Source organism: Hyla sarda, chromosome 9 (genome assembly GCF_029499605.1).
Source record: "Hyla sarda isolate aHylSar1 chromosome 9, aHylSar1.hap1, whole genome shotgun sequence".
NCBI lineage: Eukaryota > Metazoa > Chordata > Amphibia > Anura > Hylidae > Hyla > Hyla sarda.
Genome location: NC_079197.1, coordinates 101358699 through 101385494, shown reverse-complemented (window position 1 = coordinate 101385494; position 26796 = coordinate 101358699). Strand labels below are relative to the sequence as shown.

Sequence of the window (26796 nt, the reverse complement as noted above, 5' to 3'; positions counted from 1 at the left end):
TTTCCTTCTAGGAAAATAACTACTTTGCATACTTTTCCCAGGGAACATTTTCTGTAAGGCTATGTACACTATCTGGATCTCTACAAGAGGAACCAGTACCTTTTAGGATCTATACAGAAAAAAAATCTTATTGATCACAGTTAAGTTAAACCTGTTAGCATTTATTCTACTTCTGTTTCAAACCACTTAAAGGGATACTCCGTCCCTAGACATCTTATCCCCTAACAAAAGGATAGGGGATAAGATGTCAGATCGCCGGGGTCCCACTGCTGGGGACCCGGGGATCGCTGCTGCAGCACCCCACTATCATTACTGCGCAGAGCGAGATCGCTCTGCACGTAATGACGGGCAATACAGGGGCCGGAGCATCGTTATGTCACGGCTCCGCCCCTCGTGACGTCACGCCCCGCCCCCGTCAATACAAGTCTATGGGAGGGGGCGTGGCAGTCGTCACGCCCCCTGCCATAGACTTGCATTAAGGGGACGGGCCGTGATGTCATGAGGGGTGGAGCCGTGACGTAACGATGCTCCGGCCCCTGTATCGCCCGTCATTACGCACAGAGCGAACTCTCTCTGTGCAGTAATGATAGCGCAGTGCTGCAGCAGCGATCCCCGGGTCCCCAGCAGTGGGACTGTGGCGATCTGACATCTTATTCCCTATCCTTTGGATAGGAGATAAGATGCCAGGGGCGGAGTACCCTTTAAAGTGGATTGATCATGGATCTGTCCCAAATGGAAGCCTGGACACAGAAGTGATCAGTCCCTATCTCTTTCTTTTACTCAGGGTTTAATATGTCCATTGCTTATATTTTGCTTTCTGAATGAAATACAGTTTATTAATCAACAGACAACCAGGACAAGCAGTTATTTTTAAGTAATGAATTCAAGTATGAGTTTCTAATTTTAACATTTTCTTGGCATAACTTTATTTATTTTTTTTACTTCCTAGTCAGATTCTCATATAGTGTGCAGATCCACAAATTGTTAAACTGTATCTGGAAATTGCTTTAAAAAAAACCTGTAGTTATTAATGAAAAACCTAAGTATAAGAGGCTTTCAAAATGTAGATGTCAGGTTGATTTGAAACTGCAATTCCTCACACACTTCAGACGCGCGTCTCAAGACTTTAGCTGAACGGCAGGTGATGACAGGAGAATTTCTTAGCTGTTAAGCACTAGTTCATTTTCAGGCATCTGGGAGTTATAAAGCACATTTATTAGTATAGAAAACATGAATGAAACCAAGTCCCAGAGCAGTGTTTTCATAGCATGGAATAGCCCAGTGTGAAGGGAATGGTGCAGTTAATAAATACCACATGCTGTTTGATTACATCTGGAAATCGTTTTTGAAGAAAACCCCCGAGGTTCATGGCGGGAGGCCTGGGTAACATTTAAACAAAATCCGGATATCCTGAAAAACATGAACAGCATCAGCAGCTATGCTCCTCATTGATCTTACTGATTTAGTGGGAAGTGCAGCCTGACAGCTATAAGCGGTTTTGTAAGGGATATGAAATGAAAGCGTTTACACAGACACGAGTCAGGGATAATTTACTTTTTCTGTCTCTGTAACCTTACTCTACCATAGGCTGGCAGAAAGTGTGTGAGTGTATAGATTCGGAATGGTATTCTACGGTTTTATGAATGAAGGGACCTTTTTACCTTTATTCTTCTTTTGGAAAGTGCTATCCCATATACAGACATTGGAGAAGGGGTTTGGCTGCAGAAGGGGTCTGGCTGGCACAGTTTTCCCCATTTATTACTCCACATATACATAAATGTGTTTAAATGTGTGTGTGATTATTTTCTTGGGCATGTGGATTGCAGAGTTTCTTTTCTTATAGCTATAATTAAATGTAAAAAAAAAAAAATTAATAAAAAAAAAAAAAAAGTTACGGACTAAGCCGGTTTTACTTTTTAGTTAATACATTGTTTTTTGTTCAGTAGCTTAAATTAAAGGGGTATTCCAAGATTTTTTTATTTCACTATGCTACAGGGGCTGTAAAGTTAGTGTAGTTCATAATATAGTGTCTGTACCTGTGTGTGACGGTTTTCTCACAATTCTTCTGTGATTTTCACCCCACTATTTATTTTTACCAGCATACAAAATTACTGTTGTCTCGTATTTTTCCCAGCTTGCAATGCGGCCGAGACCTGATTCACTAGTCAGCTGATGACAGGGAGCCTGTCTGGGTCAATGGGGGGAGGGATCGCTTGGTGGGAGAGAGATTAACTGCAACTAATGCAACAGCTGTAGGCACCCGGATTGAAGACCACAGGTCTTTGTTTCGATGGGTGGGGTGGCTGATGTGTGGGAGGGAGGAAAATGGAATTGTGGGATTTGTAGTAAAAAAAAGAAAAGTCAAACAGGAAATACAAGTTCACAAAAAGCTAGCCACAGTATTATGGTAATCTCATGACATAGCCATTTAGCCCCAAGACAAGCGCAGATCCTTCCTAAGCATGTCCATTACTGTCTGCCAGGTATGTACTAAAATCACCTTATGGTGGATAACCCCTTAATAGCAGAAATCCATTGCAGTTTGTTTATTTAGGGAATATATATAGGGGGCTAGAAGCTGTGGTTTTGGGGCTGACATACATACAGAAGAACTATAGCCCCCTGGTAAGTTTAGGTCCACACAACTAAAATACAAACTGATTTGGATGTAGAATGCGCTAATTTCTACATCCAATTCAGTGTAGTTTTGCATTAAAACCATTTCAATTGACTGACTATAGGAAATTTAATATCATGCTGCAAAGTCTGCTTGATTTAAAAAGACTGCACTGTGGGTTTTTCAGTACAGAAATGGCAAGTGACTGGTCACTTTTCCAATGGGAGCTTTAAAATCATCATATAAATCCACATTAAAATCCACACAGCTTTCAGATGCAGATTCCACACAGATTTTTTAATGCATTTTTATGCCTCTTCAGTTTGCTGTGTGAACAAACCCTAATAAACGGTCTTTGCCTTTGCTGTACTTTCCTGTAGATGCACATTACCATGAGTATTGGCTCAACATTTTTAGTCATTTGGTGGTCAACAGGTGGTTAAATAACACGTCTTACCGATCCCTCTCTTTTATTACAGTTTTACACACAGATTTTTTTTTTTTCATTTTTAATGAGAAATTGACAGAAGGATCAGCCCCACTAACCTGGAGATGGTTAATGTGGGTGATCCTGAGTAAAACAATATACTTCTTACCCCAATTCGTTCAGCCATTTCCGAGATACAGTATAGCACAATCTTGCAATAATCAAATAACCTCTTAACTGCCCTTGAGGTCGGTCTGAAGACTATCACCTCTGAGGCCATCCCCTGGGTCCATTTTGTGCCACCCTCTGATCAAGGAGAAGGAGATGAATATTGGTGAGCGGGGCAGCACAATTACTTTTTACTGCTTCCTGTTGGAGGTAGCATTCCTTCAGATCAATATCCGACCAATTAAGAGCCTTAAAATATGGCTGGGGATTATTTGACAAGCCAGAATCTCTCCCAGAAGGAAGAGATACCCATATGTAGACAGATCTTTTGGAGTTCTTGCCCCTTGTTAGTACAGAGCAGGGTAAGGTTGGTGGCTGGTAGGTTAGAAGCCTTTGACTTAAAAGGGTATTCCAGAAATGTTTATTATTTGACTATGCTACAGGGGCTGTAAAGTTAGTGTAGTTCATAATATAGTGTCTGTACCTGTGTGTGATGGTTTTCTCACAATTCTTATGTGATTTTCACCCCAATATTTATTTTTAACAGCATACAAAATGACTGTTGTCTCAGATTTTTCCCAGCTTGCAATGCGGTTGAGATCTGACATCACTAGTCAGCTGATGACAGGGAGCCTGTCTGCTTCAATGGGTGAAGAGCAATCTGCAACTAATGCAACAGCTGTAGGCACCCTGATTGAAAATGACAGGTCTTTTGAAAGGATGCAGCTCATTTATGTTTCAATGCGTGAAGTGGCTGATGCGTGGGAGGGAGGAAATGGAATTATGGGATTTGTATGCAAAAAAGAAAATTCAAACAGGAAATACCAGTTCACAAAAAGCTAGCCACAGTGTTATGGTAATCTCACAACATAGCCATTTAGTCCCAAGACAAGCGCAGATCCTTCCTAAGCATGTCCATTACTGTCTGCCAGTACGTACTAAAATCACCTTATGGTGGATAACCCCTTTAAGACTTAGGCTTCTTTCACACTAGCAAATTACTCCGTTTAGCAAGTTCCGTTGCTAGTTCCGTCCCAAAATCAGCTGTCACCGGCAGTAACCAAATCCTATACGTACGTTCTAATATCCGTTTTAATCCGTTGTAGTCGGTTATTTGTAACAGACGTTATTTTGTGACGGAAGATAGTACGTAAGAAAATTGTTCATGAACTAAAACGGATATTAGAAAAATCCCATAGACTATAATGGGATTTTCTAATGGACGTATAGGATTTGGTTACTGCCGGTAACAGCTGATTTTAGGACGGAACTAGCAACGGAACTTGCTAAACAGAGTAATTTGCTAGTGTGAAACAAGCCTTATAGGTGGCAGTGATGAGCAAGCTTTTTTCTTTTTGGGGGAAGGTAATTTGCATACTTTGTTCCCCTGCAGCATTGCTTGGCTTATTATTTTTGCTATGCTTTCCTATATATAATCATGCACCACCAATAAAAAGTATTTGTAGTTTTAGTTTTTTTAATTGCACTCTCTGGAGAATGTATGCAGTTTAGACAAGGGGCAGGAAAGCAGAGAACGCAGAGAGACCTAGGTTCTAGGATCTAGGTTAAATCAACTGGTGCCAGAAAGTTAAACAGATTTGTAAATTACTTGTATTTAAAAATCTTAATCCTTCCAGTACTTATCAGCTGCTGTATGCTCCAGAGGAAGTTCTTTTCTTTTTGAATTTCTTTTCTGTCTGACCACAGAGCTCTCTGCTGACACCTCTGTCCATGTCAGGAACTGCCATGAGCAGGAATGGTTTGCTATAGGGATATGCTTGTACTCTTGACAGTTCCTAACATAGACAGAGGTGGCAGCAGAGAGCACTGTGGTCAGACAGAAGAGAACTCCAGTAAGAAATACAACTTCCTCTGTAGTATACAGCTGCTGATAAGTACTGGAAGGATTAAGATTTTTAAATACATGTAATTTATAAATCTGTTTAACTTTCTGGCATCAGTTGATTTTAGAAAAATTGTTTTCCACTGGAGTACCCCTTTAAGGATCTGTCTTGATTTTTCTCAACACATATATGTGATTCAAATACGTGCCCATTCGTGTTCACAGAACTCTTCTGCATTATTGCCAAAGCTGTCCCATCATCTGATTACCCGCATCCAGCAAAGTCGGCCAGAGCAGTTATTCTCCTTTCCACACTGCCAATTTTTTTCTTTTTTCCTTTGGTTCTTGTATCATTTTGGCAACCATCCATTTTTGTGTCAAGTAGTGCTTAACTATACATGTCTTTATTTTGATGCACATTTTATCCAGGCAGGTATGCTGCTCATACTTCGCCCTTACCTCTGCATGAACTGATAAACATCCCTGTGATCCATCTATAGCAGTGTTCTCCAAACAAAGGCCCTCCAGCTGTTGCAAAACTACAACTCCCAGCATGCCCGGACAGCCATTGGCTGTCCGGGCATGCTGGGTGTTGTAGTTTTACAACAGCTGGAGGGCTGCCATTGGGAAACCACTGATCTATAGAAGTTTGCACACATATCCGCTATGTCAGTGCCTAGTTTATGGTTTGTTTCATTTGATCATAAGCCATTATAAACAATAGAAGTAATTCAGTGATAAATGTGTACTTTATTTTTACATTTTACAATTTAATGTCCTAATATATTGCATTACAATAAAGTTTTCCCCAGAGCCTTGTAAACTGGGAACCCGATGTTTTACAATCTCTACAAATATAGCTTCCTGCCACCTAGGGGGAATTTCGTTTCTTGTGAACGCTTTAATAGGTTACTCGTTCTAATTTTTACATAGTCATATAATGGACCATGAAACCTAAAATACAAATAAGCAGGGAACTTAGTGTGTGAATGTTACTCGCTGCATCTTTAGCTGACATTATATTGTTCGTGGCTTTTACTTATCTTGGTTGAGAAATGAACGTGACATACAGTACCTATAAGCGTCCCCATTTTAACATGTTAAACTTGTATTTTTAAAGCGTACCTGTCAGGTCCTAAAAACAAAACAAACAAAAATAACTGTTATGTTACTCAGTACCTCATCCTGATCATATACATGTAATTTTTATGTGTATATCACCAACATTTCACACAAAAAACAGCATATTACAGCTGCTTAATGTCTTTTCCATCTTGTCAAAGGGAGGGGGCATGTCCATCCCTTGCCTGCAATGTGATGACTCCTCCCCCTCCCTTGCTCTGCCTACAGCTTTTGCAAAACTAAAACTTCTAGCATGCCCAGACATCCTTTGACTGTCCAGGCATGCTTAAAGTTTTAGTTTTGCAACAGCTGGAGGCACATGTTTGGTAAAACTCTGTGTTTCAGCACTGTTGCTGCAAACTATGTTCCTCCTGCAGCCTTGTCAATCAGCCATCTCGTGCTCATGACCCTTGGACACACTCATGCTCCTGTCGGACTCATCAATGTCCCTGGAGGTATGAGGACCCCTAGTGGTGGGATTTTCAAAGGCAGTTTTCTTTAATAAAATGTAAAACATTTTTAAAGAAGTATATTAGAAAAACTATTGTTTTGCCAAGATGTGCAACATATAAAGTTTTTATATCTGACAGTGCCCATTTAAATAGCAGGAGATTCAGTATCTGTACATAAAGAGAAGTGTAGGGATGAGTCTAGGCTCCTTGTGTGAACATGCAAAGTGTTTTGCAATATCTTCAACTAAAGGAAATCTTATGAAGCTAAAACTCCAATAAAACAACAGGGTTTATTATTATGTATTTAAAGGGGTATTCCAGGCCAAAACTTTTTTTTATATATCAACTGGCTCTGAAAACAGATTTGTAAATTGCTTCTATTAAAAAATCTTAATCCTTCCAATAGTTATTAGCTTCTGAAGTTGAGTTGTTGTTTTCTGTCTAACTGCTCTCTGATGACTGATGACGGCCCGGGAGCTGTGTAGTTCCTATGGGGATATTCTCCCATCATGCACAGCTCCCGGGACGTGACATCATCATTAAGCAGTTAGACTGAAAACTTCAGAAGCTAATAACTATTGGAAGGATTAAGATTTTTTAATAGAAGTAATTTACAAATCTGTTTAACTTTCCAGAGCCAGTTGATATATATATAAAAAAGGTTTTGCCTGGAATACCCCTTTAACCCAGTTTATTTTAGTTTATATGTCTCCAGTGCTAAAAAAAAAAAAAAAAAAAAAGCCTTTAGGGTAGCTGAATGCTCAGCCAAATGCATTTTTGGGGGAAAAAAAGTTGTGACCATTCCCACAGTGGACAGCAGTGCAGTACAATGCATTCAGATGCTCCGTGCAGTGCTTGCTTGTAATGCATCCTGACAGCTCATTGTCTGCGAATGTCACTTTAGCTTCTCTGAACTATGTCACTCATCCTCAACTTGTATTTCCTATATTTCCTATATTCCTATATTTCCGTATTCTGAGACCAATAGTAATAATAATAATCATTTTATTTATTGTCAGGTAAAATGACAAGTAAAGAAAAAATAATACTATTTAAGGGTAGGGTCACACTTGCTGTATTTTATACTGCATATTTTTTGCTGATTTTGCAACTAATTGACTTCAGTTGGTAGGAAAATGCTGAGCAGAAAATACGCAACGAAATATGGCACGTGGGACCCTTCTGTGGTGTCCCGGTACCGTATGGTATACCGTACCTTGTATGGTGGTCCCCAAAGTCAGAGTTACTTCGTTCTAGTAGGGTCCTCCTAGTGGGATATCTCCTAGTCACCTCTTCCTTCTTCAATTCTATGATGTTTACATGTAGAAGTAATTGTATATTTAATTATTTATATAGTGTCTCAGGACCTTAGGTCACATGACTAATGTTACTTCTTTAGGTTATGCTTAAGAACCTTCCAAGGTCACATGGTATGGTCACATGTCAGACCATAATCCTTTGTAAGGAGAATTGATATATGGTATGGACCAATGAGCTTAAGGCCAGCCCCTGCCCATATAAGGGAGCTGCCAGCCAATCCTCGCTCTCTTGTTCCTGTACTGCAAAGCAAGCAGTATCTCTTGGGTTCCGGACTAGTGGAGAGTGAGAAGTGATCCGTGCAACTTACAAAGACAAGCTTAGGCCTGAAGCCTGCCAGCCTCGGCCTGAATCTAACCGTCAGTTTAAATATCAATCCCTGCTAAAGCTAGCGTGACTACTGGACCTAAGATCAATCCCCTAAATCCAGTGGAACAGCACCTAATAACTTCCTAAGCTCTAGAAACTCACGAGGTCCCAACCGTCAAACTCCAAATAGACTTTGTTACATGGACTGTTTCTGTTTAATCCTGCATAAAAGCTGCAGTAAAAGTTCTGACAGTTTTCTACAAAATCACCGGTTGTGGACAATCAATTATTTACTATCTCCCTATCGCTCTTGGGACGGGTGGCGGTAGGACAAGCATACAGAGAAAACCCTCACCCTGGCGACATGACAGTTAAAGGTTAAACCAGCACCCTTTCATCACTGCACAGCTACACCCCATATACCTCACACCCCCAGGCTACCACACTACCCTGAATCATTATTTCAGATTCTCAGTCAATACCTGACAACGAAGAGTTAACTTTCGATTCACTTCGGCAAAAGGGTTTCCCAAAATGAAGGATCCAATTATTGTTTTGTCTGTGGTGATCCTACTCCCCAAGATCCTGATGAACATTACAATGATGGCTCTATGGCACTCGTGGGCATACAAGTGGGTGCGCCAGGCACTGCACTACCTCTCTTGCAGTATCAGGCACATCTTCCCATATGAATGAGGTTTATGTGTAAACTGTTATTTCAATACTTTGAGAGTAAGGCCCCTATTGCGCTATGTTACCTAAATAATTTACAAAAAGGAGCATTTGCGTAGTGAACAATGGAAAATTCCTAACAGTTCTTACTGCTTTGCCAAATAGGTGTTAGGGATCTGTCACACTGGTCCTAGTAGGTCCACAGTTGCTGATGTACTTCAGTGTATCCATGAACATACAGATCACTTTATCAATAGCCTTTGTGCCTGCCATGAGAGTCCAGTTGTTATACAGTGATCCCTCAACTTACAATGGCCTCAACATACAATAGTTTCAACATACAGTGGTCTTTTCTGGACCATTGTAACTTGAAACCAGACTCAACATACAATGTACAGACAGTCCAGATCTGTGAAACGTGTCAATGGCTGAAAGAACCGACCAATCAGAATGGGCATTCACTGGTAAAACCCCTGTATTACTGAAGTGTATGCACTGACTGGTGTCTGGTAGCGCCCCCTACAGTACAGGGAGGTATTACATGTTCTGTACTCTTTACCTGTACCAGGATTAGCTGCTCCTTTGGACACCAGCTGAGGGTGGCTCCATGTTACTTTTTTTTAGGACATTGCATGTACTGTACAGGACCTGGAAGAAGCTCCAGTCCTCTACATAGACCAGTGTTTCCCAAGCAGGGTGCCCCCAGCTGTTGCAAAACTATAACTCCCAGCATGTCCGGACAGCCTTTGGCTGTCCGGGCATGCTGGGAGTTGTAGTTTTGCAACAGCTGGAGGCTCCCTGCTTGGGAAACACTGACATAGACAGAGATTTACAGCTCCCAGCAGATCTTTCTTACTTTTATATATAAGGATTTGCTTCATCTATATTAGTTATCTACTTATTTTTCTTTAATTCTCACCTTTTTCCTATTTTTGGATGACATTTTGGTGGCTTCAGAACCAATTACCAGGTTTCCATAGAGTTCTGGTCTCAACATACAATGGTTTCAACATACAATGGTCGTCCTGGAACCAATTAATATTGTAACTTGAGGGCCCACTGTACTGTAGATCAGAAAAGATCAAATGAATACTGGTATCACAACTGGTATCAGACAAACACTGCGGCCTTATAATAATTCATTTTTCCAGTAACATATAATGTGTTACTATATATATTGTTTTTCTGGCTGGAGGTTTACACTTCTAAGCCTGCATTTGTTTATCTTCTGTTGCTTACCCATCCCATTTGTTTGGCTGGTTAAGGAGTGGAACATGATTTCTCCTTCACACACATCTGCCTAAGTTTCCACTTTTTTCTGGCAGTTTTTGGATATCTGCCACTGCAGTTTTTGAGCCAAAATCAGAAGTGGATCCATAAGGGAGGAGAAGTGTAAGTCCTTCCTTTATATGTCCTATTCCTTTTGTATACATTTCTGGCTTTGGCTCAAAAACTGCAGTGGTAGTATTCCAAAAACTGCCAGAAAAAAACCAAGTGGAAACTTAGCCTAAGAGGCTATAAGGTCCTAATTTCACTTAATTGCAAGATCATATGCAAGGGACTTTGCAGGGCAGTCTGTGTTAGATGACCTCTGACCTCCACGGGTCACTGGCCACCAACTATTTTTTTCTCTCAGGAAACAGTATGTGCTTGTATAGAAGGAGATTTATGAAGCTCTGTAGTCAATTTTTTTTTGCTTAACCCCTTAAGGACCGGAGGTTTTTCCGTTTTTGCATTTTCGTTTTTTGCTCCTTGCCTTTAAAAAATCATAACTCTTTCAAATTTACACCTAAAAATCCATATGATGGCTTATTTTTTGCGCCACCAATTCTACTTTGTAATGACGTCAGTCATTTTGCCCAAAAATCTATGGTGAAGCGGGAAAAAAAATCATTGTGCGACAAAATTGAAAAAAAAACCGCTGTTTTGTAACTTTTGGGGGCTTCCGTTTCTACGTAGTACATTTTTCGGTAAAAATGACACCTGATATGTATTCTGTAGGTCCATACGATTAAAATGATACCCTACTTATATAGGTTTGATTTTGTCGGACTTCTGGAAAAAATCATAACTACATGCAGGAAAATTAATACGTTTAAAATTGTCATCTTCTGACCCCTATAACTTTTTTATTTTTCCGTGTATGGGGCGGTATGAGGGCTCATTTTTTGCGCCATGATCTGAAGTTTTTAACGGTACCATTTTTGCATTGATAGGACTTATTGATCACTTTTTATTCATTTTTAAATGATATAAAAAGTGACCAAAAATGCACTATTTTGGACTTTGGAATTTTTTTGCGCGCACGCCATTGACCGAGCGGTTTAATTAATGATATATTTTTATAATTCGGACATTTCCGCACGCGGTGATACCACATATGTTTATTTTTATTTTTATTTACACTGTGTTTTTTTTTTTATTGGAAAAGGGGGGTGATTCAAACTTTTAATAGGGGAGGAGTTAAATGATCTTTATTCACTTTTTTTTTTCACTTTTTTTTTGCAGTGTTATAGGTCCCATAGGGACCTATAACACTGCACACACTGATCTTCTATGTTGATCACTGGTTTCTCATAAGAAACCAGTGATCAACGATTCTGCCGGATGACTGCTCATGCCTGGATCTCAGGCACTGAGCAGTCATTCGGCGATCGGACAGCGAGGAGGCAGGTAGGGGCCCTCCCGCTGTCCTGTCAGCTGTTCGGGATGCCGCGATTTCACCGCGGCTATCCCGAACAGCCCACTGAGCTAGCCGGGATGCTTTCGGTTTCACTTTAGACGCGGCGTTCAACTTTGAACGCCGCGTCTAAAGGGTTAATAGCGCGCGGCACAGCGATCAATGCCGCGCGCTATTAGCCACGGGTCCCGGCCGTTGTTAGAGGCCGGGCCCGACCCGCTATGACGCGGGGCCACGCCGTGGCCCCGCGTTATAGATCGGGAGTGGACACATGACGTTCCAGTACGTCATGTGTCCTTAAGGGGTTAAAAAAGCCGCATATACTTGCGCACGTGCGATTTTTCTATACATGCTGCGACTTTTTGATTTTTGCTTTTTCTAATGCACATTTCTGAAATCTGCTCACGTAGTATTTTTTTTTTTTTACTTTGCAGTGGTCATGTATTTATCAAATGCGATAGTCGCTATTTATGAAGAAAAAAAGTTGCATCTCCATTTAAAAGTCGCATATGTATTCCAGGTCCAACCTGGCTTACAGAAAGTGCATACGTCTGCAGAAAAGCAAATTAACACCCACTTTAACAACTGTTCTTGTTCTGCATCATGAAACAAAGCTACTACATTAATGTTAATTATAGAAAAAATTAACTATATAACTATTAATTTTAAGGTTGAATATACACACTGCACGCCTTGTTAATTTTAGGACATATACATGCTGGCTATATTGAGGGGCACATAACAGGGGGCAATATATGTGAGGGACACAGCACATGGGGCATTATATGAGTCGTGTGCCCCTCACATATAATGCCCCCGTCATGTACCCCTCACATATAATGCCCCCCTTGTCATGTGCCCCCCACTTATAATGCCCCCTGCCATGTTTCCCTCACAATAAATGTTCCCTTTTATGTGCCACTAAGTTTTCATAAGGCACTGTGTACCATACAGTGCCCCTGTGGTGTTTTCTACAGCTTTTGTACTCATGCACTGTGCATGGGTGTTAAATGCAATTCTTTTTCTGCTAATGTACACACACATTCACACAAACACTTACTCTATCACACACATACTCACACACTACTGCAGGGTCTTACAAAAATGAAAATTAGCTAGCACAGCAAACAGCTTACGGTTCGGGCTCTGTGAAAGCCGCAGTGATGTGATCTCCCTGCGCCGGCGCGATGATGTGATGTCATCACGCTGCTCTGCTGTGGATCGCGTCCCCGCAGTTCAAATTCTGCAAACAAAGAGCAAGCAGTGTGAGAAAGGTGGGTTAATGGTGGAGCGAAAGCTGACAGCTCCCGCTCCACCATGCTAGAGGTAATTTCCCCTCCCCCTTGATCCGACACTGTCCCCTCCATTACTGTGTATTATGCTGGCACCTCACCCTCCCCTCTACATTACTTATTCCTCATGAAAGCGGAACCTACCATTAAACTGGATCCAAAAACCACAAAACAGTTGGCTAACATAAGTCACACCAACCCCCCTACACGCTGATAAGAACTCCCGCAACATCTTGGGGGGTGGGTTTCACTATTGTTTATGTGCCTGCTGGTGCTGCACTGTCTTCCCTTCTGAAGTAAACTCCGGCCTCAGCACAGCGACACAAGACTCCACCCACCAACGTCACAAAATGCGGCCTCAAAATTAAACCAAAAGGCCTATGGATATTCATGGTGAGGCATAGTATGTTTTTAATTTCTGAGGAGGGTGGATGGGTTGTTGCGGGATAGTTGGAGTGCAGCTATTTAGTGCCAGTCAGGGTGTCACCCGATTACGTTTTAACCATGTTTTTGTATTCTTCAGCAACTTGTCAAAAACATATGCAGACATGAATGACAATGGGGGATATTTATCAAACCTTGTGCAAAGGAACACTGGTGCAGTTGCCCATAGCAGCCAATCAGATTTCAGCTTTTATATTTCCGTGACATTTTTAAAAATAAAAGAAGCAACCAAGTATTGTATTGTACTGAACTTTATAGTCCTCGGAATCATACAGCAAATAGAGCCTCTGTGGGTGGGTAGTGTGGAATTGCCATTGAGTAACAGAATAACAATGTGATATTAGTAATCAGCATTGTTTCAACCTTTGCACCAGCTATCCAGGAAAGGGAAAAAAACGCACTGCGATAGTTCAGTATGCGTCACATAGAATGTATAGAATGTATTTGGTTATTTACATAGAATCTATATGTTATTGCTGGTAATGAAATGTGCCTCAGTTGGTGCATCAGGCACAACAAACAGAACAATTATACTTAAAGACATATAAATAGTATATCAATGTATAGTAGAGAGATTATAACAATAGATCAGTATGATTTTTGGATGATAATTGGGTGCTTCTTGGAGTGACTATAGATAACTGGAGCGTAAGATGCATGTTAGCAGCACACTAATCTGTGGTAGGTAAGGGCTCTACGGCAAATAAGCCATAGTGGAAAAAATAGCAAAAAGTTCATGCAGATCACATCTAAGTTCTGATGACTTAGGCTATGTTTACACGACGGAATGTCTGCACGGAGAATCTATGTGTGGACATTCCGCACACTGCATAGCGCCAGCATAATATGTCGGCGCTAAGGCAGCACAGGAATGTGCAGTCTTGTAGACGACTATGCAAAATAAAGAATTTAATTATTTGTGCAGACACAAAAAATGAAATTACTGTGCCGGAAACATCTGGCACAGAAATTCCACCGTGTGATCAGCGGAACAGAATCCCGTTGAATTCAACCAGACTCTGCTGGAGCGGAATCTCCATGCCGGATTTCAATGGGGAATCCAACAAGGAAATTCTGAAATGTAGGTATTGGTGAATTACAGTAGGTGTAAAAGGTGTCGTTTTTTTATGCAAGTCTTCCTACACTTTTCATTCAAGCCTAAGGTTATGTTCACACGGCGGAACATTCCACAAGCTGCTGTAATTCATTATGCATCATAACAATGTATTTGATTATTTATATTGAATCTATATGTTATTGATGGTAATGAAAAGTGCATCAATTGGTGCAAACGTTTTGGGTTGTAAAAAACCTTCATCAGGGTGCAAGAAACAAACAGCTCGGAAATGCGTCATCTCCATGGACGGCAATGCATTTCCAAGCAGATTCCGCAAAAAGAATTGACATGCTGCGGAAATTCCACCGTGTGCACGCTGCAGCAGAATCTCATTGAAAACAATGGGTGGAATTTTTCCGCCGTATTCTATTCGAAAATTCCGTTGTGTGAACGAGGCCTAGGGGTGATAAACATAGATAGTAGGAAATAAAAGGAGTTTGGGTTAGTAATAAAAACAAGATGCATGCACTTCTCCATATCAAACAATGCAATCAGCTGGACTACGTGTCACCTACAATTGCAGAGACCTTAGGGCTAACTCTTGGAAAACTTTCTCTGATTCTTCAAATGAAAACTAGCAAAATGTGAAAAATGTTCCTGGGAGAGACACATTCCTGTGAGGCTTGTGATTGACTAGTATGAGAAACATTCATGCCCCGAGGACTCCTTTCACAGCACTCATCCCTCTCCTGAGCTCTCACGACTTGTCATTACATTACACAGGACTAGCCCCAGACATGATACTGCATTCTAGAAGTGTCCAAACCACCTGTGTCACTGACAAACGGCTTTGCGGGGATCACGTTCTGGGACCGGTTTTAGGAACAGCTGGGTGTTTGCCGTGAAGCTATAGTCCTAATTGAATAGGGATGGAACCTAGAAATATTAAAGTAGATACGCAAACGTTATACACCTGTGGTAATGGGGTATGATGAGGGCAGATATTGTTACCCTAGGGGCAGATGGCATTAAACCCTTGTATTTGTGACGCCAGGGCATGGTTTATCCTCGATACCACCCGAAGGTATACCGCTGGATCCTGGGCTCGGCATGGGGGCAATAATGACTCCGACACCAAGTTACGGGTATTGGTAGCTTTACTGAGTGTAGACAGATGGTAAAGTCTATACAGTTCAGCCAGGGCCCAAGGAGGTGACTGGTAACTCAGACTTGTAGTAGAACTGAACAACTGGGACTTGTAGTAGGACTGGACAATGTAATGCAGGCCACACTGACTTGACAGATGACAGGGACTGACTTGACTTGACTGAAGACTGACAAAGCTATGACTGTAGCTTACTTGCATTTGATGGTGGCTGCAGGACTTGACTTTGAGGCCTCCAACACTCTGGACACACACACACGGCACGACTGACCTCAACAAAGACTTATCTCCAAAGAGAGAAGCTAGCTCCACCACGGGCTTATATGGGGGAGACTAGAAGGGAGCCCATAGGTCACTCTTGGGGTCACCTGGTCACTGATACTTCTTGGGTAACAATCACATGACAGATCACATGGTACAACTCTTAAAGCAACAAGACATTTTATAATACATTAAAATGCAGAACATATGTACAGTGGGGAAACAAGTACAAGGGAGCCCAGAAGACACTGAAGGGAGGCTGCAGGACAGGGCAGCAAGGGTACGGGGTAACACCTCCCATACTGGGCCACCACACACTCATTTCTTATATCTACATAAAATATTGGGTACTTTGCTAACTTATTGCTTTACTTTTTCTATACTGGTCCAGCTTACAGCTGGATATTATAGTTCAGCAGTGCATTCATGATCTGCTAATTACTGATGGAAACAACAATGTATGTTATGGGGTTAGAGGGGTTCTCCAGGATTAGGAAACCATAGCTGCTTTTTTCCAAAGCAGTGTTTTTTTTTTTTTTTTTCCAGACAGGGTGCCCCCAGCTGTTGCAAAACTAAAACTTCTAGCATGCGGCTGTCCGGGCATGCTGCGAGTTTTAGTTTTGCAGCAGCAGGAAACACTCTGGTTGGAAACAGCTCCACTCTTGTATTTAGTTTGTGTGTTGTATTGCAGCTCAGTTCCACTGAAGCCGAGATGTAATAGCATATACAACCTGAGAACAGATGGGGCGCTGTTTTTGGAAGAAATCAGCTGTGTTTTTCTAATTTTGGATAACCCCTTAAAACTCAAAGCAGGATTGAACATTATATCAGAAAATTGAATATCGGTAAAAATCATCAGTAATATGCCGTACAAATAATATATAATGAAAGGTTTAGTGCAAACCACTTTAGATAGGAACAGTAAAGGGCAACAATATTTCCTAGGGCTAAAAAAAAAACAAAAAAATGCATGATTGAAATCTAGAGATGACTGAAGGCTCCGCTCCCTCTAGTGGTGGCCTAGGCTATTACAGGCATTCAGGCTTAATTACAGGCATAAGTTCTTTTGCTGAACTATAGATTTCTTCAGCCAGATGACTTCTGTAAAAATTGCCTCCCCAGCTGTTCCTCACCAACACATTGGGGGGGGGGGGGGGGGGGGACTTCCCTCACCATTTGAGGAGCACTGTCCTACACCATACATAACAAGGTGTAAAGGATACAGCTTCTTAAATACCCATCACCAGAGCAAGCTGCACAACACCTTTTCATAAGCCTTACTAAGAGAAAGACTCTCTGCACGGGGCTATACCAGCAGTTCATTGCTGGGGGTGACTACATTCTAGTAGGGGTTGTCTGATATGGAAGCTCTACTAGTCAGCAAGGAAAGTCTAAGGATTTCAGCCATGAAGCCTTTATAAGTGTATATGCAGCTGTGTACTATGGTGCATTTTGTAAAGGTATGTTCACGCAGCAGAATTTTTGCATGGAATTTCGCATGAAAATCCCACTGTAAATTCACCAGAAATTAATTGCCCAGTCACTTCAGTGGGATTTCGCTGTCCCATTCACACAGCAGTGGAAATTCTGCATTCCACATTCTGCAAAAATATTAGTCTTGTGTTAATAATTTTGCGGAATTCCACAGAGGAATCCTATCCCCAAAATCAATGGGGCATGAATCTCTGCGGAAAGTGCGGATATCGCACGGACTGTGCAAGAAATAAATTGGCTCGAATTGCCGTGAAATTTGCATGTTAGTTACAGTATATGCCCACCTTTCTAAGTGTACTGAGGGATCCTGCAGAATTCTGAAAAAAACTCCCAGTGGATTCCGCAAATGCCGCAAATTTGTCCCAGCCGTTGGCTGTGCGGGCATGCTGGTAGTTGTAGTTTTGCAACAGCTGGAGGCACACAGGTTTATCATCTTAACAGTATTATATTTTATAACGATCATTACAAAATTTTCGGTACTTTTTCTGATGAAAACTTTTATAATATTGCGTATTACTTTAAAAAGTTTATTATATTATTTCTGCATTTGTAATCATTTGTTTCCCCTTCATTTATCCCAATGTGTGTTAGAATGTACCAGGTAGACTGATAACCCCCTGTGTTTCCTACAAGCTGTAGGCCATGTGAAATTTCAGGCTTGCTTGTTCACCAGTGGGTAGCCTGGATGTGCTGATGCATCTCTTCCCCGGACTCCATTGTAACATCTTGTTCACAGATTAGCGCGGCTGCTGAGCCAGCACTTCTGCCAGCTTTGAAGATTATAGTTCTAATCAATTCTCTCATGGGCTGTGGCTTTTATCGCACCCCCTACATATTTATTCCCTTTGTGAATGACCTCGCAACATTACTTGGCACACATAAAACGTCATATTTAAAGCACACCTGTCAGATCCCACACAAAAAAATAATAATTAATTAATATGTTACTCAGTACCTAATCCTAACCATGTACACATAATTTTTATGCCTTTATCACCTATATTTATTGTAAAAATACCTCTTTTCATTAGCTCACAGTGTTACAAAATCCTCTCAGGGGAAGGGGGCGTGTCCCTCCCTTGTGCTGGTGGGAGGTGATTGGTCTGTCTGCTCATGCAGCCTTGTCCATGAGTCATCTCTTGTCCATAACTCATGGACAAACCTGATGCTGCTGCAAGACTGATTATTGTCCCAGTAGGTATGGGGACCCCTAGTGATGGGATTTTCAGGAGCTTTTTCTTTATTAACCCCTTGCCACAAATCGCTTTTTATAATTGGCGCTGCAGCACGGCAGGGTTATAAAGTGAGCTCAGGAGCTGAGCTTGCATCATACCCACACGGTCCCGGCTACTATCAGCAGCCAGGACACGTGGCTAATGCTGGACATTGCCGTTCAGGTGGCATTAACTCTTTAGATATGGCAATCAAAGTTTATCGCCGTATCTAAAGTGAAAGTGAAAGCTTCCTGGCAGCTCAGTCGGGCTGATCAGGACCATCGCACTGAAAACGCGATGTCCTGATAAGCTGGGACGCATCAGGAGGGTGCCTTACCTGCCTTCTAAGTGTCCGAACGGTGATTGATTGCTCCAAGCCTGAAATCCAGGCTTGAGCAATCGACCACTGATAACACGGATCAATGCAATGCAATGTATTGAATCAATGTACTCAATTGCTTATGCACCAAAAAATTCCAAAGTCCAAAATAGCGTAATTTTTGGTCACTTTTTATACCATAAAAAAATGAATAAAAAGCGATTAAAAAGTCCGATCAAAACAAAAACTTCAGATCATGGGGCAAAAAAATAGCCCTCACACCGCCCCTTTTGCGGAGAAATAAAAAAATTATAGGGGTCAGAAGATGACAATTTTAAACGTATTAATTTTCGTGCATGTAGTTATGATTTTTTCCAGAAGTGAGACAAAATCAAACCTATATAAGTAGGGTATCATTTTAATCATATGGACCTACAGAATAAAGATAAGGTGTCATTTTTACCGAAAAATGTACTGTGTAGAAACGGAAGCCCCCAAAAGTTACAAAATTGCATTTTTTCTTCAATATTGCACAATGATTTTTTCTTTTTGGTTTCGCTATAGATTTTTGGGTAAACTGACTGATGTCATTACAAAGTAGAATTGGTGGCACAAAAAATAGGCCATCATATGGATTTTTAGGTGCAAAATTGAAAGGGTGATGATTTTTAAAAGGTGAGGAGAAAAAAAAGGAAAGTGCAACAACATATAAAAAGTTTTTGGATCTTACAGCGCCCATTGGCATTGGTGTGCGGGCTCTGGTATGTCCTTCATATAAGGATACACTGGCGAATGTCTCAATTTTAACATCAGTGTAGAGGGATAGCCAATGTATTGTTTACATCTACCACAGTAGTGCACCCATATTCCTGTATTGTATTATTCTAATTGTTACACATCCTCCACACCGTATATCTGGTGTAGGATGCCATTGTGGCACTTGTAGTCCGCTGCAGGCATCCTCCATTGTATGCATTTTATGCTGGGGATCGTCCCTAGCAACGGACTACAAGGGCAGGATCTGCTCCCCCAGTATATATGCACAACTGCATTGGGGTTGAGCACCTCCTGTCTGCCAGTTGCTCTTTTTTAGTGCCCATTTAACCATTAGATTAACACAGTTTATATGGTAAAGCAAAAAATTACACTGATTTGCCCATCTGTATTTTGGGTGCAAACTTCAATTTATGTATTCTAGAATACTATATTATTATAATTCAAAAATACTATACTATTAGGTAGTCACAGATATAACAACGAAGCTTGTTACTTTCCCGTAGGGTACCCTTACACTGCGGAATTCCGAGAGCGGAATTCTGCAAGTAGAATTCTGCGCAGTGAACTGTACCATTAGTGTGAATGGGTCTATCGCGAGTCCCATTCACGCTGCGGAATTTCAGCGGCGGACAATTCCGCCGCTGAAATTGTTCCGCACAAAGAAAGAACATATTCACTCTTTGCACGGAATTCCGCGAGTACTGCATAGCTGTCAATGGTGATGGTGCAGTACCCCGCGGTCCTACGGCCGCCTGACGGAATCTCCGCTCACCATATTACGCCAGATATGTTTCTATATTGTTGCGTCAGATATGTTTCTATATTGTTGCTCTCTCTCATCTTTATAAGTATTTTAAAAGCCTAAATAAGTGCAAAAAATTCTAATCTATCTTTTTTTCTTCACAGGCTTGCCAGGGATGTACATCAAAATGTGACTGCAGTGGTGTGAAGGGGGACAAGGTAAATATTATCCAGCAATATAATAAACGAAAATTAACACAGTATGGCATAACCCACTGACTGTAAAATATTATGCCTAATTCAATCATACCATCTGTATTTTCATTTCCACAGGGGTGTAACTAGAATCCTATATAGCAGTAGCTACCTTCATCTTCCAGTTATTCTCTTTCCTTTTTCTTCTTCCAGCCATGACTCTTACACCATGTTCATACTGTAAAATTTCCAAGCAGAATTCTGCAGGAATATACCCATTGATTTCAATGAGATTCTGCTGTGCTTTGGGTGGAATTTCCTGATGTCAGTCTCTGCAGAAAGAATAGTCATCTCTATTTTTTCTGAAGATTCCACTTGGAAATGAATTGCTCTCTATGGAGACAGTACATTTCCAAGAAGTCCTATCGCCGACATGTTCTGCCGGTGCCTGCTGTCTGAGAAATGTCTGCCTTTTGCAGAATGTAGAAGAAGAAGAAGGGTATTACCGTTCTCAAGCTAAATCCTGTAAATGTGTGCATATGTGTTAGTGAGAATGGTTAGGGCAATGAGTGCTAAAGAAATGAGTTTAAAATTATTTATATTTATTATTTCATAAAAAATGCACATACATCAGTGCTTTATGTGTCGTGTCTGCAGGGCCCATGGAGATTACCCACAAAGCACTGTACAATAAAAGTTTTAAACTAAAATCTAAATGTTATAGTGCAAAATATGTACACCGCTGGGACCTGCAGACACCACACATAAAGCACTGATGTATGTGCATTTTTAATGAAATAATAAATATAAAATATAAATGCACAGAGACACATAAGAAATAGCTGCTGGGACAAGGCAGATTTTTTTCACTCAAAAATATACACATTGTTTAACCAATGTATATTACAAATATACATATAATGCAATCATCTACATTATGTAAAACCTTTTTGCAAATGTGCACACTTTTACACTATAAGTGTGATTTCCACAGCATCTAAATTGTTCCCCCATTAGGTAGGTATGTCTATAGGTAGCCCCCCCCCCCACATTAGGCAGATATGTATCCCCATTAGGCAGGTATGTTTTACTTGTTTTAAGGTAGTCCTGTCCCCCCCAGTAGGTAAGTAGTCACATCTTTAGGCATTAATTGGTGAAACTTGCCTGAACAAAATCCCCATAATGAAATCATTGTTTTTATCCCACACATTTTTTTCAGGAGCCAAAGGAGTGTTAATTACAAATAGTCCCTAATACATTCAGCAATTTGTCTTGCCCTGGCATAATAATCACCAAAAAATGTGTATTCCCATTCTACCAGGGATCTGGCTGGTCATTTTAATCTTTACTACAATAAATGAGTAATCTGAAAGAGATCTAGGTTCATAAGTGATTTTTTTAAATTGGGAAAGAATTTGGAGCAACTAGAGCCAAAATAACCCTAGAAAGAATACTACTGTATTTATCAAAACATGACTAAATTCCCAATCTTCCATAAATCAGTCCAACCTATTTCTGTACATTGCCAGTGACCCCATCTAATGTCTTTCTATTTAAACTCTTATTATCACACAATTGAAATCCCCAGTTGTTAGATTGGAATATTATTCCTATCCTGCATATGTTTGCACAGATCAACCAGGGCATCCCTTAAAAACAGGGGTAAGATGTCATAGAATACCTGTGTAATTTGTATAAGCAAATGTTGAGTTTTTGCCATAGCAACTTTGGCACACTCTTATTGAGGTTAGTGGCACATGCATACAACTTTGCCAGTAATGATCAAATCAGCTTTATAAATGTTTAATCATATTTACCCGCAGGCTAGTAACAAGTCAGAAGGATAAAAAAAGACTGTACAAGCATGAGCAAAAGACAGTAACTCATTTAATTGTTAGTTTAATATAAAAAAAAAAGGCTTCTACAGAGAAGCTGTGATGTTGTCAGTAGACTTCAAAGGCATCGAGAAGGAGGCATGCACACAATGATATTGACCTGGCAGCATTACCAGCCTACAATGAATGAGCAGCTCACTTGCCAAAACGCTGGCAATGTAGCTGTTTGGTTTTAACATGCCATTTTATATTATTTTTCCAGCTTTTTTTCTGTTATTGAGGTTTACATAAATTGAATTTTATACTTGGGTATTTGTGATCACAATTGGATGCCGTTTCACATGACTGACAAGGGAATTCTGCCATAAGTCCCAGCGCACCATTATTTATCAGTCAACATATAAATAATGTCAATGTACCTAGATGAATAAGAACTTACCTCAATAATTAGAAAAACCTCAGACGAGAAGGATTATATATCCATACACCTACAATCATTCTGCCACAAAATTGCACAACAAATCAGATCATGAAAGCATATGGGAGGGGTATTTATTATTGTTGTCTTTGGAAAGCGAGCTTTGAAGTCATTTTTATTATTTGATACATTTTTCGCACATAAGCAAAAACAATAAATCACTTTTGAACACCATTTTGTATGATTCCTTCTCTGCAATTTTTCATGATAAAATATTACCTGTTATACTTCCCATTTTTTTTTAATCAACAGCTTTGACTGAAAAACTGCATAAAAAATTTTAGTGACATTTTCCCCAAAAAAATGCTGTGTGCTAATCCACCTTTAATTTTACCCTCTTTGGAATTTAGTCAGACTCCAAACTGGGACACAACAGGTTTCCAAGCTGCGTTTTATTGCAGTGACATCACTGAGCACATACCATTAATGCTCATATCTCTTTACAAAGGCCATTACACTTGGTTTGTTAAACGACAGTGTATGACAGAGTGGTGTAAGAAATGATGTTACAGTGTGGAACGTATTTTTAGGGCAACTTTGGAAGTAAAAGAAGCATTGTAGAATGTTTACTAAGAAAAGCAATGGAAATCTGAAAACATGGCCAGTACTTCAAAAGCCTATATATATATATATATATATATATATATATATATATATATATATATACAGTACTGTATGAAAATACAAAGGAGGGGTGCAATGTTGCAGGTAATTTATATGGGCTTATTATGGTATAGCATGTCCTGGTGACCACCTGCTGAAGGAGAATTGCACACCGTCCTTTAAAGTGTACCTGTCATGATCATGTTACATTTTATAATCCTCCCAGTTCACTGGCCCCATCATGATAAACCACCCCCTGCCTTTATTTTTATTATTTTTTAGTTTTCTACCTTGATATGTATTTTCTGCTCAGTCTCAGTTAAATTCACAGACTGGGAAGGGGCGTTCCCCCAGCAGCCGTGACATAATCTGAAGCCATACAGGGGAGATCTTCCTCCCTCACTCTGCTACTCACAGCCCAGAGCAGTTCAGTGTGTGAGATGAGCTATGATTGGCTAAGGCTGCAAAAGATGGGGGAAAATGTAGGGAGTAGTAGGGAGACACCTAGTGGCAGCTTTTTTTTTTTTTTAAACACAAACACAGAAAACTTCATTTTTTTAAACAAAGTACATTAGAAAGAATTTTTATTTACCATAAGGAGTACAATAGCAAAAAATAGTTTGAATGATAGTGCCCATTTAAATGCAGAACTCACAAAGACTTTACTTTCAAGAGGCACTTGGTGATTACAGAAACATATGTACAAAGCAAAGAAAGTGTGCTGGTTCTGACAAAGAGGCATACATTTTAGTTACGCAGTAAGCTGGTGAACAAAAGTCACTCTGAATCCAGCTCCTTGTGTCGGGGGATCACATACAATCTATTAATCCTTGTAACTAGAGCTCTTATATGCATAGATAGTGGCTATGCTTTAGACCTACCTATAGTTCTTTAGACTACTGCACCAATAACTTTTGCCAGTTAGTGGCCTCATAGCTGTCTCTAAAGCTGCTCACTCTCTTTCCCTGCTCCAGAATATGCACACATCTGTACCCACAGTGCACTGTGGGACACATACTTTTCTCTGCTTCAAAGACCTTATGTCTAGGTGCTGTGGCAGTAAAAATCACATGGCATCTCTGTAATCCATGGTTCACAAAGCAATCCTTTCAGATACTACCTACTATCAGTAGTCTGCCTCACAGGGCCGGAATTCCCAACTACCATGTTGTTTAACCTCACAGAAAGCAAATGCACAACAAAGTAAAGCAATACAATGTAACAGAAAAGTACAGTTTGCACAGTATTGCCAATATAAATATATGTTGCTCTTCACTGCAAATTACCATAAAAACACTGGGAAACGCATATGATCAACTGTAGATTTTTGGTGCACAAACAAAGTTATATGCTTTTTGGCGCACAACAGAGTTTACAGAAGGTGTTATGCAGTGCCTTTCTCTTCCACCCTGACATCGGGTATAAACAGACAGTTCTGTACACCGCACAGGACAGTTGCTGAGGCAACTGACCGACACCTGGCAGACATCATTCACGTGACCTAGTAACTAAATTACGGCATGAGCGAAATACCTTCTGGACATCAGATGGTTGTCTTGGCAGATGTCCCGCCTCATGAACAGCAGCGCCTCTCAATGCCCAAACCACTTTAATGTAGAAATGCAGAAACACTTAGCTCATAATCTTAAGTGCTTACTGGTATGCAAACCATTTTATTGACATTCAGCACTGCAAAATGCATATATATATATATATATATATATATATATATATATACAGTCATGGCCGAAAATGTTGGCACCCCTGAAATTTTTCAAGAAAATGAAGTATTTCTCACAGTAAAGGATTGCAGTAACACATGTTTTGCTATACACATGTTTATTCCCTTTGTGTGTATTGGAACAAAGCAAAAAAAGGGAGGAAAAAAAGCAAATTGGACATAATGTCACACCAAACTCCAAAAATGGGCTGGACAAAATTGTTGGCACCCTTAACTTAATATTTGGTTGCACACCCTTTGGAAAAAATTACTGAAATCAGTCGTTTCCTATAACCATCAATAAGCTTCTTACACCTCTCAGCCGGAATGTTGGACCACTCTTCCTTTGCAAACTGCTCCAGGTCTCTTTTATTGGAAGGGTGCCTTTTCCCAACAGCAATTTTAAGATCTCTCCACAGGTGTTCAATGGGATTTAGATCTGGGCTCATTGCTGGCCACTTCAACTCTCCAGTGCTTTGCTGCCATCCATTTCTGGGTGCTTTTTGATGTATGTTTGGGGTCATTGTCCTGCTGGAAGACCCAAGATCCCAGACGCAAACCCAGCTTTCTGACACTGGGCTGTACAGTGCGACCCAAAATCCGTTGGTAATCCTCAGATTACATGATGCCTTGCAAACATTCAAGGCATCCAGTGCCAGAGGCAGCAAAACAACCCCAAAACATCATTGAACCTCCACCATATTTCACTGTAGGTACTGTGTTCTTTTCTTTGTAGGCCTCATTCCATTTTCGGTAAACAGTAGAATGATGTGCTTTACCAAAATGCTCTATCTTGGTCTCATCTGTCCACAACACGTTTTCCTAGAAGGATTTTGGCTTACTCAAGTTCCTTTTGGCAAAATGTAGTCTTGCTTTTTTATGTCTCTGTGTCAGCAGTGGGGTCCTCCTGGGTCTCCTGCCATAGCGTTCCGTTTCATTTAAATGTCGATGGATAGTTAACACTGAAACTGATGCACCCTGAGCCTGCAGGACCGTTTCATTATCTTTGGAACTTGTTTGGCGTGGAAGAGGAGTCCAACATTCCGGCTGAGAGGTGTAAGAAGCTTATTGATGGTTATAGGAAGCGACTGATTTCAGTTATTTTTTCCAAAGAGTGTGCAACCAAATATTAAGTTAAGGGTGCCAATAATTTTGTCCAGTCGATTTTTGGAGTTTGGTGTGACATTATGTCCAATTTGCTTTTTTTCCCTCCCTTTTTTGGTTTAGTTCCAATACACACAAAGGGAATAAACACATGTATAGCAAAACATGTGTTACTGCAATCCTTTTCTGTGAGAAATACTTCATTTCAGGGGTGCCAACATTTACGGCCATGACTGTATATATATATATATATATATATATATATATATATATATATATATATATGAATGAATGATTTTATACAGATACATTTTGCTACACCATCATAAAACAGGAGACATGGACTATTACCCAGGCTTGTTGATACCAGGTACTGGGTGGTGCTGCTGTTCTGCTGCCTGAGCACAAATATCATGCTAAGAATCAAGTCATCCGCACGCAGGAGCCAGCATGTGCTGAGTTACAACATGCTCTGCACACTTTGTTTTAT

At 40.4% G+C, this 26796-nt stretch overlaps 1 protein-coding gene across 2 annotated transcripts in view; it reads left to right on the top strand.

Annotated features, from left to right (window-relative positions):
• The window catches only part of COL4A5 (collagen type IV alpha 5 chain), a 197305-nt gene that overhangs the window by 36749 nt on the left and 133760 nt on the right, over positions 1-26796 (top strand). For both annotated transcript variants that reach the window (XM_056538786.1, XM_056538787.1), the window contains exon 2: positions 20537-20590. In XM_056538786.1, coding sequence (XP_056394761.1) covers positions 20537-20590 — 54 coding nt within the window. The remainder of the gene's footprint in view (positions 1-20536; positions 20591-26796) is intronic.